General features: G+C 42.0%; 1 protein-coding gene across 3 annotated transcripts in view; it reads right to left on the minus strand.

The window, feature by feature from the left end:
* Positions 1–19,535, minus strand: part of LOC121587471 (far upstream element-binding protein 3-like) — an 84,812-nt gene extending 65,277 nt beyond the window's left edge. For all 3 annotated transcript variants that reach the window (XM_041904426.2, XM_041904425.2, XM_041904424.2), the window contains exons 1-3: positions 19,286–19,535; positions 12,468–12,552; positions 833–866 (exon numbers count right to left, since the gene is read on the minus strand). In XM_041904426.2, coding sequence (XP_041760360.1) covers positions 833–866; positions 12,468–12,552; positions 19,286–19,387 — 221 coding nt within the window. In that variant the 5' untranslated portion in view covers positions 19,388–19,535. The remainder of the gene's footprint in view (positions 1–832; positions 867–12,467; positions 12,553–19,285) is intronic.
* Between the last annotated feature and the right edge of the window lie 54 nt (positions 19,536–19,589).

The raw sequence follows: 19,589 nt of genomic DNA on the forward strand, positions 1-19,589 counted from the left end.
CAGCACGATCATTACACAGGTGCACCTTGTGCTGAGGACAATAATATGCCACTAAAATGTGCAGTTTTGTAACACAACACAATGCCACAGATGTCAATTTGAGCGTGCAATTGGCATGCTGACTGCATGAATGTCCACCAGAGTTGTTGCCAGAGAATTTAATGATCATTTCTCTACCATAAGCCGCCTCCAACATCATTTTATAGAATTTGGCACTACGTCCAACCACAGACCATGTGTACTCGTCATGTGGGCGAGTGGTTTGCTGATGTCAACATTGTGAACAGAGTGCCCCATGGTGGCGGTGGGGTTATGGTATGGGCAGGCATAAGCTACGGACAACGAACACAATTGCATTTTATCGATGGCAATTTGAATACACAGAAATACAGTGACGAGACCCTGAGGCCTATTGTGAGGCCCATTTATTTTTAAGGTATATGTGACCAACAGATGTAGATCTGTATTCCCAGTCATGTGAAATCCATAGATTAGATCCTGATGAATTCATTTCAATTGACTGATTTCCTCATGTGAACTGTAACTCAGTAAAATCTTTGAAATTGTTGCATGTTGTGTATATATTTTTGTTCAGTATATGTAATACTTAAGACTTCTCTATATTTGCAAACAAAACAGTTATGCTGAGAACAAATCATTATCCGGTCTAAGTACTTCAGCGCTATCCCGCTGGGGATCAAGTGTTGTGTCTTTGGGTTGGATAGTGAGCTAAAATGAAGTGGAGGAGGGGGAGTCATCGCACAGATTTCTCAATCAATAACTATTTACAGTGTCAATACAGTGGGTAAATTGGTGCTGGCTACAGGCTTACCTTTGATGTACCATGGCTCCCAGCTGGTTACCTACTGTGAGGGAAGGAGACAAGAGCCAACCAGGGAAGGGACCAGAGCCAGATGGAGATGCAGTGGAGAGGAGAGAGAAAAGATTAGAAGTATTAACTTTCTTCCCCTTTTTTATTGCCTGCACACATGTCAAAGAGCCCAATTGCAGGTGTTATGTGCTTGGGCAGAGGGTGAAAATGATATGAGATGGATCCGTCAATATTTTATACAGCTGGATGGCGTAGCAAAGTCTGTGTGTGCAACACACCACCCCACTATCAACCAATCAAATTTATTTATAAAGCCCTTTTTACATCAACAGATGTCACAAAGTGCTATACAGAAACCCAGCCTAAAACCCCAAACCAGCAAGCAACGGTGGCTAGAAAAAACTCCCTAGAAAGGCAGAAACCTAGAGATGAACCAGGCTCTGATGGGTGGCCGGTGCCCTTCTGGCTGTGCCGGGTGGAGTTTATAACAGCACATGGCCATTAAGGCCAGATCTTTCTCCAAGATGTTCAAACATTCATAGATGACCAGCAGGGTCAAATAATAAGCACAGTGGTTGCAACAGGTCAGTACATCAGGAGAAAATGTCACTTGGCTTTTCATAGCCGGGCATTTAGAGGTTGAAATAACAGGTGCGGTAGAGAGAGAGAGTTGAAAACAGCAGGTCTGGGACAAGTTAGCACGTCCGGCGAAACAGGTTAGGGTTCCATAGCCGCAGGCAGAAGAGTTGAAACTGGAGCAGCAGCACGACCAGGTGGACTGGGGACAGCAAGGAGTCATCAGGCCAGGTAGTCCTGAGGCATGGTCCTAGGGCTCAGGTCCTCCGGGGAGGAGGGAGAGAGAGAATTAGAGGGAGCATACTTAAATTCACAAAGGACACCGGATAAGACAGACTGACCGTAGCCCCCCGGCACATAGACTATTGCAGCATAGATACTGGAGGCTGAGACGGGGGGGGGTGGGGTTGGGAGACACTGTGGCCCCTTCCAACGATACCCCCGGACAGGGCCAACAAAGATTTTAACAGGATATAACTCCACCCACTTTGCCAAAGCACAGCCCCCACACCACCAGAGGGATAATAACAGACAACCAACCAACTACCCTGAGACAAGGCGGAGTATAGCCCACAAAGATCTCCTCCATTGCACGAGCCAGAGGGGGGCGACAAACTGGACAGGAAGATCACGTCAGTGACACAACCCACTCAAGTGACGCACCCCTCCTAGGGACGGCATGGAAAGCACCAGTAAGCCAGTGACTCAGCCCCCGTAATAGGGTCAGAGGCAGAGAATCCCAATGGAGAGACTGGAACCGGCCAGGCAGAGACAGCAAGGGCAGTTTGTCGCTCCAGTGCCTTTCCGTTCACCTCCGCACCCCTGGGCCAGACTACACTCAAATCATAGGACCTACTGACGTGATGAGTCTTCAGTACAGACTTAAAGGTCGAGACAGAGTCTGCGTCTCTCACATGGATAGGCAGACAATTCCATAAAAATTTAGCTCTATAGGAGAAAGCCCTGCCTGCAGCTGTTTGCTTAGAAATTCTAGGGACAATAATGAGGCCTGCGTCTTGTGACCGTAGCGTACGTGTAGGTATGTACGGCAGGACCAAATCGGAGAGATGGGTAGGAGCAAGCCCATGTAATGCTTTGTAGGTTAGCAGTAAATCTTGAAAATCAGCCCTAGCCTTAACAGGAAGCCAGTGTGGAGGCTAGAACTGGAGTAATATCATCACATTTTTTGGTTCTAGTCAAGATTGTAGCAACCGTGTTTAGCACTAACTGAAGTTTATTTAGTGTTAATCCGGGTAGCAGTAGTCTAATCTAGAAGTGACAAAAGCATGGATTAGCTTTTCTGCATCATTTTCAGAGAAAGCATTTCTGATCTGTACAATGTTACGAAGATGGAAAAAAGCTGTCTTTGAAATATTCTTGATATGTTCGTCAAAAGAGAGACCAGGGTCCAGAGTAACGCTGAGGTCGTTCAGTTTTTTGAGACGACTGTACAACCATCAAGATTAATTGTCAGATCCAACAGAAGATCTCGGTTTCTTGGGACCTAAAACTAGCATCTCTGTTTTGTCTGAGTTTAATAGTAAAACATTTGCCGCCATCCACTTCCTTATGTCTGAAACACAGGCTTCCAGGGTAGGCAATTTTGGGGCTTCACCATGTTTCATCGAAATGTAGAGCCGTCTGTCATCCGCATAGCAACGCAACAATGAAAGTTAACATTTCCGAATGATATCACCAAAGAGGTAAAATATACAGTTGAAGTCGTAAGTTTACATACACTTCGGTTGGAGTCATTAAAACTCGTTTTTCAACCACTCCTCACATTTCTTGTTAACAAACTATAGTTTTGGCAAGTCGGTTAGGACATCTACTTTGTGCATGACACAAGTCATTTTTCCAACAATTGTTTACAGACAGATTATTTCACTTATAATTCACTGTATCACAATTCCAGTGGGTCAGAAGTTTACATACACTAAGTTGACTATGCCTTTAAACAGCTTGGACAATTCCAGAAAATGATGCAATGGCTTTAGAAGCTTCTGATAGGCTAATTGACATAATTTGAGTCAACTGGAGGTGTACCTGTGCATGTATTTCAAGGCCTACCTTCAAACTCAGTGCCTCTTTGCTTGACATCATGGGAAAATCTAAAGAAATCAGCCAAGACCTAAGAATAAAAGTTGTAGACCTCCACAATTCTTGTTATTAATTCTGGTTTATCCTTGGGAGCAATTTCCAAACGCCTGAAGCTACAACGTTCATCTGTACAAACAATAGTACGCAAGTATAAACACCATGGGATCATGCAGCCGTCATACCACTCAGGAAGGAGACGCGTTCTGTCTCCTAGAGATGAACGTACTTTGGTGCGAAAAGTGCAAATCAATCACAGAACAGCAGCAAAGGACCTTGTGAAGATGCTGGAGGAAACCGGTACAAAAGGATCTATTTCAACAATGAAATTAGTCCTATATTGACATAACCTGAAAGGCCACTCAGCAAGGAAGAAGCCACTGCTCCAAAACCACTATAAAAAAGCCAGACTACGGTTTGCAACTGCACATGGGGGACAAAGCTTTTTGGAGAAATGTTCTCTGGTCTGATGAAACAAAAATAGAACTGTTTGGCCATAATGACCATCGTTATGTTTGGAGGAAAAAGGGGAAGGCTTGCAAGCCGAAGAACACCATCCCAACCGTGAAGCACGGGGGTGGCAGCATCATGCTGTGGGGGTGCTTTGCTGCAGGAGGGACTGGTGCACTTCACAAAATAGATGGCATCATGAGGAAGGAAAATTATGTGGATATATTGAAACAACATCTCAAGACATCAGTCAGGAAGTTAAAGCTTGGTCGCAAATGGGTCTTCCAAATTGACAATGACCCCAAGCATACTTCCAAAGTTGTGGCAAAATGGCTTAAGGACAACAAAGTCAAGGTATTGGAGTGGCCATCACAAAGCCCTAACCTCAATCCTATAGAACATTTGTGGGCAGAACTAAAAAAAACGTGTGCGAGCAAGGAGGCCTACAAACCTGACTCAGTTACACCAGCTCTGTCAGAAGGAATGGGCCAAAATTCGGCTACCCGAAACGTTTGACTCAAGTTAAACAACTTAAAGGCAATGCTACCAAATACTAATTGAGTGCATGTAAACTTCTGACCCACTGGGAATGTGAAGCTGAAATAAATCAATTCTCGCTACTATTATTCTGACATTTCACATTCTTAAAATAAAGATATAATCCTAAATGACCTAAGACAGGACATTTTTACTAGGATTAAATGTCAGGAATTGTGAAAAACTGAGTTTAAATGTATTTGGCTAAGGTGTTTGTAGACTTCCGACTTCAACTGTATAGTGAAAACAACAGTGGTCCTAAAACGGAACCTTGAGGAACACCGAAACGTACAATTGATTTGTCAGAGGACAAACCATTCACAGAGACGAACTGATATCTTTCCGACAGATAACATCTAAACCAGGCAAGAACTTGTCCATGTAGAACAATTAAGGTTTCCAATCCCTCCAAAAGAATGTGGTGATCGATGGTGTCAAAAGCAGCACTAAGGTCTAGGAGCATGAGGACAGATGCAGAGCCTTTGTCTGATGCCATTAAAAGGTAATGTACCACCTTAACAAGTGCAGTCTCAGTGCTATGATGGGGTCTAAAACCAGACTGAAGTGTTTTTTATAAATGTTTTGTCTTCAGGAAGGTAGTGAGTTGCTGCACAACAGATTAGATATAGGCCGATAGTTTTTTACATTTTCTGGGTCAAGGTTTGGCTTTTTCAAGAAAGGCTTTATTACTGTCACTTTTAGTGAGTTTGGTACACATCCAGTGGATAGGGGGCATTTATTATGTTCAACATATGAGGGCCAAGCACAGGAAGTAGCTCTTTCAGTAGTTTAGTTGGAATAGGATCCAGTATGCAGCTTGAAGGTTTAGAGGCCATTACTATTTTCATGAATGTGTCAAGAGATATAGGATTAGAAAACTTGAGCATCTCCATTGATCCTAGGTCTTGGCAGTTTTGTGCAGACTCCGGACAGCTGAGCTTTGGAGAAATACGCAGATTCAAAGAGGAGTCCGTAATTTGCTTTCTAATGATCATGATCTTTTCGTCGAAGTTGTTCATGAAGTTCACTAGGAGATGAGCCTATGACAGGTATAAAGTTGGATGTGCTAGCTAACCCACTCAAATGTCAATAGCATATTAGACAGGCCTCCCCCTGGCCAGAACACAATAGGCCAGAGGACAACGCTTGGGACGGCACCGAGTCCAGCTTATCCTTCACCATTAACAAACCAGAGATAATAATTGGCTACAACAGGCCGAAAACAACTGGATGGAGAAGCCGAGCGGGCTCATCTGAAATGCAATGTGTCATGTAACAGCCCAGATGAGTAAAGGCTACACTACCCCACTACTTTTTTGATGACTAAACCAGAAAATTATTAGCCAAAGTAAAAAAAAGAAAAAAAAGAGCCTTGATAGTCTAATTGAAATGCTTTGGGATGTTGGCAATGAGGCCCTTTATCTACTTCCCCAGAGTCAGATGAACTCTTGGATACAATTTGTATGTCTCTCTGTGTCCAGTATGAAGGAAGGTAGAGTTAGTTTCGCAAGCCAACGCTAATTAGAGTTAGCGCAAATGCTAGTTAGCAACTGTCGTAGCACTAGCTAGCAACTTCCTTAAAAATGCACGCAGAGACAAAAATAGTATCCAGGAGTTAATCGGACTATGGGGAAGCAGATAAAGGGCCTCATTGCCAAAATCCCAAAGTATCCCTTTAAAGTCTTTACTTAATGTATTGAGTACCAGTTTCAAGTTGATGGACACGTAAAATCTGATTTGTCAATAACTCAGCCATCTTTTGACAAATCCCTTACCTTTTCTCAAACTAAGTTAAGACGTACCATGGGCCTACATTCCATTTGTACCCATTAAAGTATCCCTTTAAAGTCATTACTTAATGTATTGAGTACCAGTTTCAAGTTGATGGACACGTAAAGAAGCTTTTTGAAGTATTTTTAGTATATGCCTCTAATGGTATAGTGTGGCCATCTTTTAATTTTTTATAACCTTTATTTAACTAGGCAAGTCAGTTAAAAACAAATTCTTATTTCCAATGATGGCCTACCCCGGCCAAACCCAGACAATGCTGGACCAATTGTGAGTCCTATGGGACTCCCAATCACGGCCGGATTATGATACAGCATGGATTCGAACCAGGGTCTGTAGTGATGCCATTGAATGCATACACGTTAGTTTCTCAAACGCTTTAGGGCCTGTTGTGATGAGTCCAAAGACTACATTCGGAGTGAATCTGACTTTTAGTCCATGAGAAGATTGTTTATGATTATTTAAAGCATAACATAGCCAAAAAAAGTTAATTTTTAATAGTTTTCTTATTTAAGATATAAATGCCAAATGTAACATGGTTCATCATGGCAATGTCTTTGATGGCCCTAAAAAGTTCCAAGTTGATAGGCCATTGTGGAGTGGATATTCATGGACACGTAAAATCAGATTCCCTGATTTATCAATGACTCATCCATCTCTTAACCAATCCCTTAGCTTTTCTCAAACAAAGTAAAGAGCTGTACCATGGGCCTACATAACGAATTTGGTGTTTTTTGGAAACATTTCCAAGATGGAGGAAAATCTATCCTGACGGAACCATAAGGTCCGTGAGGCAAATGTGTTCCGCATGAGGAAAAACACCTACATACAAAGTTTCAAGTCTCTAGTTCAAACGGGGCGACGGATATCAGGGTTTAAGTGAAACTGCACCCCCTATAGGCCAATCGGCGGCATTCTTTTTGACCAAGTTACTCATGGCCTGTAGTTTGTGTGCCATTTTTATTTTTTTGGTTACCAATCTATGCTGGAGTTATTTGACCATGTCAAAAAAAAAAAAAAAAGATTTCAGACAATAACAATACGTAACAGCTTCGCTTAGCCTGATGACACAAAATTATTCCACTGCTCTGTCGTTCGCTACATACTTTAGTCTGAGACTGCCATCATTGAAGTCGTTTGTGGTACAAAACAAAGTCATCAGCGATTGGATCGTCTCTAACCAAAGTATCAAAGCCAATGATGAATTTTAAAACAGCGGCTTTACCCACATGTTCTTGCTCTGGGCCAACCCATCGGTTCCTGGACTAATCAGACAGCCCCAAATGTGTTTGCATTGGGTGAAGGGTCAGGGAGGTACTCAAGATCCATACTCATTGCAGAGAAGAAACTAAAGTCTGTGGGCGTGGCGGAGCATTTGGCCGGAGTAAGGGTAGCTGGGCAAAGCGTCGCTGTGAATCCCTAATAATACATCTGCAATTTACATTTACGTCATTTAGCACACGCTCTTATCCAGAGCGACTTACAGTTGTGAGTGCATACATTTGCATAATAGTCCCCAGTGAGAATCGAACCCACATCCCTGGAGTTGCAAGTGGCCCCGTGTAGCTGAGTTGGTAGAGCATGGCGCTTGCAACGCCAGGGTTGTGGGCTCGATTCTCACGGGGGGCCAGTATGAAAATAAAAAAATGATGTATGCACTGGATAAGAGCGTCTGCTAAATGACTAAAATGTAAAATGTAAGTGCCATGCTCTACCAACTGAGCTACATGGGACTACAATAACATGCAACTACTATTTTGTTTCTTTTAATCATCAAAACTATATTCTAAATTGGACAGACTTCACATTTAGTTTTTATTTTACAGTAGTGCCTCACACGAAAGGCAGCTTAGGCCTAAGTGCTTTATTAAGGTTTAGCATTGAAGCACACCAGCAGTCATGTATTTCAAAGATTGACAGGAAACAGACAGTAATCCAGTCGGGTGTCATTGGTTACAGTCAGCTCCAGTAGGACCACATTTAAACAGTATTTCATCTTTCCACTCAGTATGGATCTTCCCACGATCAGCCTTGAAGGCCCCCAAAACGGACACATAGAAATAGGTGACTTTGGGGAGCAGCGGAATAGTGCCACCATAGGAATGGCCATTTCAAGTGGAACTGACAGTACTTTAAATACTTTGCAGATATGAAACAAACTGATTGCTAATGCCTGTAAACACAAAGTGCACTTCAAAGTGAATGATGGCAGGCTCATGTGGCAATGATTATTTGCATAAAGGCCTACTGTAGCTCTGATTGGCTATGGCACACTCTGGTCCTGGACAAGGGATTGTTTTTATTAGGTTTTATTTACTGCCGTGTCTAATAAGGGTCCAAACGCATGGCCACTTTCCCACTCTATATTGCTTCCGAAACATTCTAAGAATTTATGAAAACATGAAAATGACCATGTCTAAGTGCTCACTTGTCCGAAAATGTCAAAAAAGGTGTTATTCTTCCTGGGGAAGTACAGTATATGAACAGATTTTAATACGATTTCATGTTGCTAAAACGCTGTCAGTTCCACTTTAAATCCACCTGGGAATTGCCAGGGACCTCACAATATGATATCACAATACTTACAGTGAGGGAAAAAAGTATTTGATCCCCTGCTGATTTTGTTCGTTTGCCCACTTACAAAGTAATGATCAGTCTATAATTTTAATGGTAGGTTTATTTGAACAGTGAGAGACAGAACAACAACAAAATCCAGAAAAACGCATGTCAAAAATGTTATAAATTGATTTGCATTTTAATGAGGGAAATAAGTATTTGACCCCCTCTCAATCAGAAAGATTTCTGGCTCCCAGTTGTCTTTTATACAGGAAACGAGCTGAGATTAGGAGCACACTCTTAAAGGGAGTGCTCCTAAATCTCAGCTTGTTACCTGTATAAAAGACACCTGTCCACAGAAGCAATCAATCAATCAGATTCCACACTCTCCACCATGGCCAAGACCAAAGAGCTCTCCAAGGATGTCAGGGACAAGATTGTAGACCTACACAAGGCTGGAATGGGCTACAAGACCATCGCCAAGTAGCTTGGTGAGAAGGTGTCAACAGAAGAAACACAAAAGAACTGTCAATCTCCCTCGGCCTGGGGCTCCATGTAAGATCTCACCTTGTGGAGTTGCAATGATCATGAGAACGGTGAGGAATCAGCCCAGAACTACACGGGAGGATCTTGTCAATGATCTCAAGGCAGCTGGGACCATAGTCACCAAGAAAACAATTGGTAACACACTACGCCGTGAAGGACTGAAATCCTGCAGCGCCCACAAGGTCCCCCTGCTCAAGAAAGCACACATACAGGGCCGTTTGAAGTTTGCCAATGAACATCTGAATGATTCAGAGGAGAACTGGGTGAAGGTGTTGTGGTCAGATGAGACCAAAATGAAGCTCTTTGGCATCAACTCAACTCGCCGTGTTTGTAGGAGGAGGAATGCTGCTTATGACCCCAAGAACACCATCCCCACCGTCAAACATGGAGGTGGAAACATTATGCTTTGGGGGTGTTTTTCTGCTAAGGGGACAGGACAACTTCACCGCATCAAAGGGACGATGGACGGGGCCATGTACCGTCAAATCTTGGGTGAGAACCTCCTTCCCTCAGCCAGGGCATTGAAAATGGGTCGTGGATGGGTATTCCAGCATGACAATGACCCAAAACACACGGCCAAGGCAACAAAGGAGTGGCTCAAGAAGATGCACATTAAGGTCCTGGAGTGGCCTAGCCAGTCTCCAGACCTTAATCCCATAGAAAATCTGTGGAGGGAGCTGAAAGTTCGAGTTGCCAAACGTCAGTCTCGAAACCTTAATGACTTGGAGAAGATCTGCAAAGAGGAGTGGGAAAAAATCCCTCCTGAGATGTGTGCAAACCTGGTGGCCAACTACAAGAAACGTCTGACCTCTGTGATTGCCAACAAGGGTTTTGCCACCAAGTACTAAGTCATGTTTTGCAGAGGGGTCAAATACTTATTTCCCTCATTAAAATGCAAATCAATTTATAACATTTTTGACATGCGTTTTTCTAGATTTTTTTGTTGTTACTCTGTCTCTCACTGTTCAAATAAACCTACCATTAAAATTATAGACTGATCATTTCTTTGTCAGTGGGCAAACGTACAAAATCAGCAGGGGATCAAATACTTTTTTCCCCCTCACTGTAGGTGCCGATACGATATGTATTGCGATTCGATACTACAATTTTGAGATTTGATGTTCCAAACATTTTTCACTATATGTCTGCTGCAGAGACACAGAGCATGAGAAAACAAGCTTTGATCAGTCAGGGAAATAAGTGCTGAAAACATGTTGGCTCACTATTTAAAAAGTAGATTGAGAACAAGCTATAGGATGAAAAATACCTGAGTTTTACAGTTGCAAAAAATAATAATATATATATATGTTTTTACAAATTGATACTTGGAGTCAAATTTTGCTATGTCGTCCAAAAATAACATTGCGACATGTGTATACATTTTTTCCCCCATCACTACTGTTTAACACCTTCCCCTTTTCGCTCACTGCAGGGTTGGTGTTTGGGATCTCAATAGCAAGCCTCTAGCTCTGCTTTTCTTTTGGTCCATTAGACAACTTCCATATATTTTCAGTCTCAAAGTCCTTTATATGCTGATTAAATTGGATGGAAGTGTCTCTAAACTGTTGCCTTTGTTTTATCACCTTAGTACCAAGTCAAAAGTTTGGACACACCTACTCATTCAAGGTTTTTATTTTTACTATTTTCTACATTGTAGAAGAATAGTGAAGACATCAAAACTATGAAATAACACAATCATGTAGTAACCAACAACAAAAAAGTGTTTAAAAAAAACAAAATATATTTTATATTTGAGATTCTTCAAAGTAGCCACCCTTTGCCTTGATGACACCTTCGCACATTCTTGGTATTCTCTCAACCAGCTTCATGAGGAATGCTTTTCCAGCAGTCTTTAAGAAGTTCCTACATATGCTGAGCACTTGTTGACTGCGTTTCCTTCACTCTGCTGTCCGACTCATCCCAAACCATCTCAATTGTGTTGAGGTCGGGGGATTGTGGAGGCCATGTCATCTGATGCAGCACTCCATCACTATCCTTCTTGGTAAAATAGCCCTTACACAGCCTGGAGGTCTGTTGGGTCCCACTAAGCCCAAACCAGATGGGATGGCGTATCGCTGCAGAATGCTTTGGTAGCCGTGCTGGTTAAGTGTGCCTTGAATTCTAAATAAATCAGTGTCACCAGCAAAGCACCATCACACCTCCTCCTCCATCCTTCACGGTGGGAACTACACATGCGGAGATCATCTGTTCACCTACACAGCGTCTCACAAAGACACAACGATTGGAACCAAAAATCTCAAATTTGGACTCCAGACCAAAGGACAAATTTCCACCGGTCTAATGTCCATTGCTCGTGTTTCTTGGCCCAAGCAAGTCTCTTCTTCTTATTGGTGTCCTTTAGTAGTGGTTTCTTTGCAGCAATTCGACCATGAAGGCCTGATTCACACAGTCCCCTCTGAACAGTTTATGTTGAGATGTGTCTGTTACTTGAACTCTGTGAAGCATTTATTTGGGCTGCAATCTGAGGCTGGTAACTCTAATGAATTTATCCTCTGCAGCAGCGGTAACTCTTGGTCTTCATTTCCTGTGGCGGTCCTCATGAGAGCCAGTTTCATCATAGCGCTTGATAGTTTTTGCGACTGCACTTGAAGACACTTTTTTGGTTATTACATGATTCCATAGGTGTCATTTCATTATTCTACAATGTAGAAAATAGTCAAAATAAAGAAAAACCCTGGAATGAGTAGGTGTGTCCAAACTTTTGACTGGTACTGTATGTTGAAACAGAACACGAAACGCTAAAGTTGGATAAAAACATTTCAAACTGCGAGGTACACCTTCACCACTTTGTGGAAAACAAGCATTAACACTTGGACTTAAAATAGGTTCAAACATTTCTGTTCCAAAATATTGCAAACTTTTACTATAGCCTTTTATGGTATGTGTTTAGAACCCAAACAGGGTGCTAAAGTTAGAAATTTGTTACGATAACCTACGAAACATTTGAGTCCTGTGATTAATCGTTCATGGACTCAGTTGGAGGTAAGAAGAAGGTTAAAACATTGTGAAAACCACAGGAAACTATCCCTTTTAAAATCGCCGGCAGGAGAGAAATTGAGGTTACCTCCGTCTTCCACCGAACGCTTCTGGCCCCCGTAGCCATACATGGAGGGGTCTACAATCTGCTCATTCCCCATTTTTGCTGCCATCTGAAAGATGAGGAAAAGAATAATAATTACTTCACAGATTTTCTATACAACAGTTAAACCATCCACTGTAGTTACAATGTGAGAAACATTTCACGTAAATGGCTTATTACATTACGTTTTCCCAAATTGCTAGTGCTACGACCACATTACATTTGACATTTTAGTCACTTACAGTAGCAATTAGGGTTAAATGGATACTTCAAGATTTTGGCAATGTACCTTTATCTACTTCCCCAGAGTCAGATTAACTCATGGATATCATTTTTATGACTCCGTGTCTAGTATGAAGGAAGTTAGAGGTAGTTTCGCGAGCCAACACAAACTAGTAGATACCCATAGACTTACAGTCATTGCTCTAACGCTAGTTAGCATTTGTTCTTGAAACTACCTCCAACTTCCTTCATACTGGACACAGTAAGGCTGTCCCCGACAAAAAATAACTTTGTTGATCAAGAGTAGTCTGTTCTTCGACCAATCGATTATATATAGACACATCCTATGTGTTTTAATCAAATAAACTATATGCACTGAGCTTGTCTGATGCTTTAAGCACACTGTTTGATGAAATAAGTAAGACACAAATGACTAGAGGGAATCCAACGCAATTGAAGTGAACTCAGACTTGCTGCGCTAGGTTTTTAAAAAATGACAGCGATTGACTGTGTAAACTAGCACCCGTTGTCTCGTTCTCCTCCCTGCTGCAGCGACCACCACAGATCAAGTGTTTATCGCGCTGTCTGTGTTGCTGAAGCTGCAACATAATTACAGCCATTTCTGACTGAAAAGTTCTGTTACTGAAATCCCTAATTTGTTTAGGAAAAACATTCCCTATTCCCTCAACCCTTGCTGTTTACGTGACACATGCACGTGAACAATAGGGCCTGACCTATAACATATCATAACCACATCAATAAATTGGTTATAATAAACAGATGTCTCATATTGAGGGAGCGTGCAATTGGCATGATGACTGCAGGAATGTCCAACAGAGCTGTTGCCAGAGAATTTTATGTTCATTCACGTCGTTTTAGAGAATTTGGCAGTACGTCCAACCGGCCTCACGAACGCAGACCACGTGTAATCACGCCAGCCCAGGACCTTCACATCCAGCTTCCCTTTTGTGGGGTAAAACTCATTATTATTGGCTGGGCTTGGCTCCCCAGTGGGTGGGCTCCCAAGCGGGGGGGCCTATGCCCTCCCAGCCCCACCCACAGCTGCGCCCCTGCCCAGTCATGTCAAATCCATAGATTAGGGCATTATTTATTTAAATTGACTGACTTTCTTCTATAACTGTAACTCAGTAAAATCTTTGAAGTTGTTGCATGATGCGTTTATATTTTTGTTCAGTATAATTTTTCTGACCGTTGGAACAATGTAAACACTAAATAAATAAGCATACCAGAGAGTCTGCTTTAACTTTTTTTGTTAAGCCTTTATTACAGCAAAGACTAAAAACAGTTGCATTCATTTGTGAATGCAATTTCGGAAATAGAACGGTGTATTTATTGTTTACGCTATTAATTGAAGGTCCGCTATGTTATTTTAAAACTAAAATGCTTGATTACAGTAGCCAGAAGTTACGGCCTTAAGACTAAACAGGATGCGCTCTTAGGCCTACAGGATGGTGGTTATACAAGGCTGCTATACTAAGCCTACTAATTATAATGACATTACTTAATAATAATAATAATAATAATATTATTATAATAACAATGATAATAGTTAGACTTGCTAAATGAATAAAAATAGTAATAAGGATATCAAGAAAAAGGAGGGTTACTATTACTATTATTTAAAAAATTAGGACAATTTGGAACAGTGTAAACACTAAATCAAAATGTTTTGTTTTTTCCCCCCTTATTTAACTAGGCAAGTCAGTTAAGAACAAATTCTTATTTACAATGACGGCCTACACCGGCCAAACCCGGACGACGCTGGGCCAATTGTGCGCCGCCCTATGGGACTCCAAATCACGGCCGGTTGTGATACAGCCTGGAATCGAACCAGGGGGTCTGTAGTGACGCCTCAAGCACTGAGATGCAGTGCCTTAGACCGCTGCGCCACTCGGGAGCCCAATTATAAGTACCAGAGAGGCTGTTCTAACAGGGAAAAGAGTGTAAAGCCTTAATTTCAGCATAGCAAAGATTATGGAATCAGCAGGCCATTAAAGAAACACTCAGTCAACAGAAGCAGGATATCTTATTTCTATATATATATATATATATACACATACACTACCAGCCAAAAGTTTGGACACACCTACTCATTCAAGGGGTTCTCTTTATTTTTACTATTTCCTACATTGTAGAATAATAGTGAAGACATCAAAACAATGAAAAAACACATATGGAATCATGTAGTAACCAAAAAAGTGTTAAACATATCAAAATATATTTTAGATTCTTCAAAGTAGCCACCCTTTGCCTTGATGACAGCTTTGCACACTCTTGGCATTTTCTCGACCAGCTTCAACTGGAATGCTTTTCCAACAGTCTTGAAGGAGTTCCCACATATGCTGAGCACTTGTTGACTGCTTTTCCTTCACTCTGCTGTCCGACTCATCACAAACCACCTCAATTGTGTTGAGGTCGGGGGATTGTGGAGGCCATGTCATCTGATGCAGCACTCCATCACTAGCCCTTACACAGCCTGGAGGTCTGTTGGGTCATTGTCCTGTTGAAAAACAAATAATAGTCCCACTAAGCCCAAACCAGATGGGATGGCGTATCGCTGCAGAATGCTGTGGTAGCCGTGCTGGTTAAGTGTGCCTTGAATTCTAAATAAATCACAGTGTCACCAGCAAAGCACCATCACACCTCCTCCTCCATCCTTCACGGTGGGAACTACACATGCGGAGATCATCTATTCACCTACACTGCGTCTCACAAAGACACAACGATTGGAACCAAAAATCTCAAATTTGGACTCCAGACCAAAGGACACATTTCCACCAGTCTAATGTCCATTGCTCGTGTTTCTTGGCCCAAGCAAGTCTCTTCTTCTTATTGGTGTCCTTTAGTAGCGGTTTCTTTGCAGCAGTTGATGTTGAGATGTGTGTGACTTGAACTCTGTAAAGCATTTATTTGGGCTGCAATTTCTGAGGCTGGTAACTCTAATGAACTTATCCTCTGCAGCAGAGGTAACTCTGGGTCTTCCTTTCCTGTAGCGGTCCTCATGACAGCAAGTTTCATCATAGCGCTTGATGGTTTTTGCGACTGCACTTGGAAGAAACTTTCAAAGTTCTTGAAATGTTCCATATTGACTGACCTTCATGGCTTAAAAGTAATGATGGACTGTCGTTTCTCTATGCTTATTTGAGCGGTTCTTGCCATAATATGGACTTGGTATTTTACCAAATAGGGCTATCTTCTGTATACTACCCCTACTTTGTCACAACAAAACTGATTGGCTCAAATGCATTAAGGAGGAAAGAAATTACACAAATTAACTTTTAACAAGGCACACCTGTAAATTGAAATGCATTCCAGGTGACTACCTCATGAAGCTGGTTGAGAGAATGCCAAGAGTGTGCAAAGCTGTCATCAAGGCAAAGGGTGGCTATTTGGATAATTTGTTTAACACTTTTTTGGTTAATATATGATTCCGTATGTGTTATTTCATAGATTTGATGTCTTTACTATTATTCTACAATGTAGAAAATAGTAAAAAGAAAAGAAAAACCCTGAAATTAGTAGGTGTGTCCAAACTTTTGACTGGTACGGTTTATGGATGATTTATAAGGCCAGGCACATTTAACAGTTAGGCCATTGATTATAGACCTACTTAAGTTGGGGTTTCCTCTCTCCTCACTTTTCTTAGACAATTAAGGCAAGGGCTGTTTTCTTGTCTACTCATTCTGTTGCTGCCTCCACCACATTGTTCTCAACACCAATATGCTGGTTAACTTTGCTATGATGCACATACACCAAAAGTATGTGGACATCTGCTCGTCGAACATGTAATTCCAAAATCATGGGAATTCATATGGAGTTGGTCCCCCCTTTGCTGCTATAACAGCCTCCACTCTTCTGGGAAGGCTTTCCACTAGATGTTGGAACATTGCTGCTGGGACTTGCTTCCATTCAACCACAAGCATTAATGAAGTAGGGCACTGATTTTGGGCGATTAGGCCTGGCTCGCCGTCTGCGTTCCAATTCATCCCAAAGGTGTTCGATGGGGTTGAGGTCAGCTCTAGCTGGGCAGAACTTTGACGAACTGACTTGTTGGAAAGGTGGCATCCTATGACGGTGCCACATTGAAAGTCACTGAGCTCTTCAGTACGGGCCATTCTACTGTTTGTCTATGGAGATTGCATGGCGGTGTGCTCGATTTAATACACCTGTCAGCAAAGGGTGTGGCTGAAATAGCCGAATCCACTAATTGGAAGGGGTCTCCAAATACTTTTGGCCATGTAGTGTAGCAACATGGTCAAGGAAAAGGCGCCAATTCAACAGCGCACTGATGTGTTTCAGATCCGCGGACACTATCCAACGCGGGAGAAAGCACATTTGTTATAAAACAATATTTTATTAGAACCATTGTTCTTACGTAATATAACCATATACAATTTCAGTAGCACGTCTTAAAGTGATGGACTGTGCCATCCCCTCAGCATCCACAACATATTAGTACTCAGACAGGCACAAATGAGACAGGTGTCTTGTACACCATGGAGAATTTTTTTTTTTTTAAATACTATCGACCAGCCGACTAAATGGCGCCAGCACTAAGACAGACATAAAAACGGTATCCACAAGTTAATCTTCCTCTAGGGAAGTAGATAAAGGGTATCGTTTACAAAATCCCAAAATATGCCTTTAAGTGCCTTTGCTCAAGGGCACAGACAGAATTTTCATCTAGTCGGCTCAGGGATTTGAAACAGCGACCTTCCGGTTACTGGTCCAATGCTCTTAACCTCTAGGCTACCTGCGCACAACATGTCAAGCAAATGCAATATCTGTAGGTCAAAAGCACCATGAGCGCTAGGGCTATTATCTGCTTAACAACAACAATACGCAGTTGACCCAGACTCACCGGCAACTGAAATGTCTAAACCAGTGGTAACCAACCTTTTCTTTTTTACATGACTTTTAAAAAAGTACATGAACCTAATAAAAACTATTTTGTAGGAATGAGGTTTGTGCAGTAGGCCCGAATACATTGTCACAGCATATTACCTGCCATATTGTTATTCTCAGACCATATTATATTTCAAAACTAAAGCTTTGATAAAAAACTAGATCAGTTGGTGTAGCACTTGCGAGGCACAGCTGAGCATAAATTTTAATTATTTGCTTTTTTATTTTACTGGACTGATGTTACCTGCTTCTGATGGTCATGGTGCTTTCAAGACAACTTGGAACTCGGGGGGGGGGGAAACGTGGTCAAATCATAACTTCAGGTCGGAAAGTCGGCTCTCTTGAAAGATTTGGATGACCGTTAAAAACATTTTTCCCCCAGTCGGATCTAGTTTTTTTCTCCAGTTCCCAGTTGTCTTGAACGCACTGAAGTCAGAGATTTGCAAGTTGTTTTGAACACAGCATTAGTCTCAGCAATCGCGCTGACCGGTTGATGACCACTGGTCTCAACCAAATAGCCTAACCTTGAGAAATCAAATGACAACAAATCCATGCAAAAAAATAAGAGTTAAACAATGTATAGAATAATTCTCGCTCATATTCCCCCTCACATGCTTTAAAAGCCATGGGGACGTTGTAAGTGTGGAAGATTTAATCATGTATCATCCGAGCTTTGAGTTGCCTATGTATGCAGATCTACCATTCCCCTTCCAAATAAATTGTCAACTTCAGATGATTTTGAATCTTTTAGGGGCTGAGTTATCACCTCCCCATGAGTTTTGGGGATAAAGAGCTAGTTGGTGAGCATTATGTCAAACAATGTAATAGAGGGGTCAACCAATCAAATCTAAATAATGTATATTTTGCATGAGAGGGAGCATTGTAATATCTAAGTTTATCCCAAACCTCTATATAGCACAAACAATTGCCACGTTAGTTATAGTAGCTTGCTAGTAAAACGTTTTTATCATCCGAAAGACACCTTTGTCTTATAAGGTCAAACATAACATAATACTGAATTAACCTACTCATACATGCTCCCTAATCGGGTTCCTAACTAGACACCACCCGCCCCCCCAAAGTGCATATCTGGTGCCAGTTACATAATGGAGCTACAAACTTTGACACTGTCTCAACAGGGGAGGGAGGGGCAATTGGATCAATGTTGTCTACCTAGAACTGGGGAAAAAGATGGATAACGTAATCTGTTTAAAAACGTGTGGGTGGGTTTGGAACCTTTGCCTACTTGTCACAGATTGTTATGGGTTTCAACCCCAGAACTTCAGTGACTGAACAACAGGTTGCATGTGGACACGTGTAGCTAGCTGGTTGGCTAACTAGCGGGATTAACATAAAGTCACTTGAAGACACTAACACGGTTAACTACATAAAAGCATTGTTTCCTGTCGTGCCCTGTTGCAGCCAAAATGAACAAGCGCGAGGACGCATTGCGAACTCGAAACTATTGTGGTTGTCAACTAGCTTAGCATGCTAGCTAGCCGGCTAAGTAACGTTAGCTGACTAGCTAGTTTGTTTTTCATGAGCGCATAGCACAAGCTGGTTGTGATGGGCGAGTTAAAATAAGTGTTTTCGTCGTTTAAAAGGCTTAGTTCAACCTCAATCGATTCCTTTGCGAGTTTTTCTACTGTTATTACCTGTCGAGCCCGATGTAAAGCGTCGGCGAAGCCGTCAGCTTTTATTCCGGGCTGAGCCACGGAGGCCTGTCCCTGCACCAACTCCGCCATCATCATCATCATCCCCAGACTTCTCAGCTGTTGTTTGTACAATCCGCTTCCGCGTTCGGTCACGTGGAAAAGCACTGCACTGCAAGGTTGTCACTAGTTACCACAGCCACAAAGTCAAACGGCTATATCAAGTACAGTACAGTATGAAGATAGGCTAAAACTGCTTCTCCAGTAGAAATCCCCGATCACACTTGTAGGCGATGTCATGGCGCGA

The sequence above is a fragment of the Coregonus clupeaformis genome, chromosome 18 (assembly GCF_020615455.1).
Source record: "Coregonus clupeaformis isolate EN_2021a chromosome 18, ASM2061545v1, whole genome shotgun sequence".
NCBI lineage: Eukaryota > Metazoa > Chordata > Actinopteri > Salmoniformes > Salmonidae > Coregonus > Coregonus clupeaformis.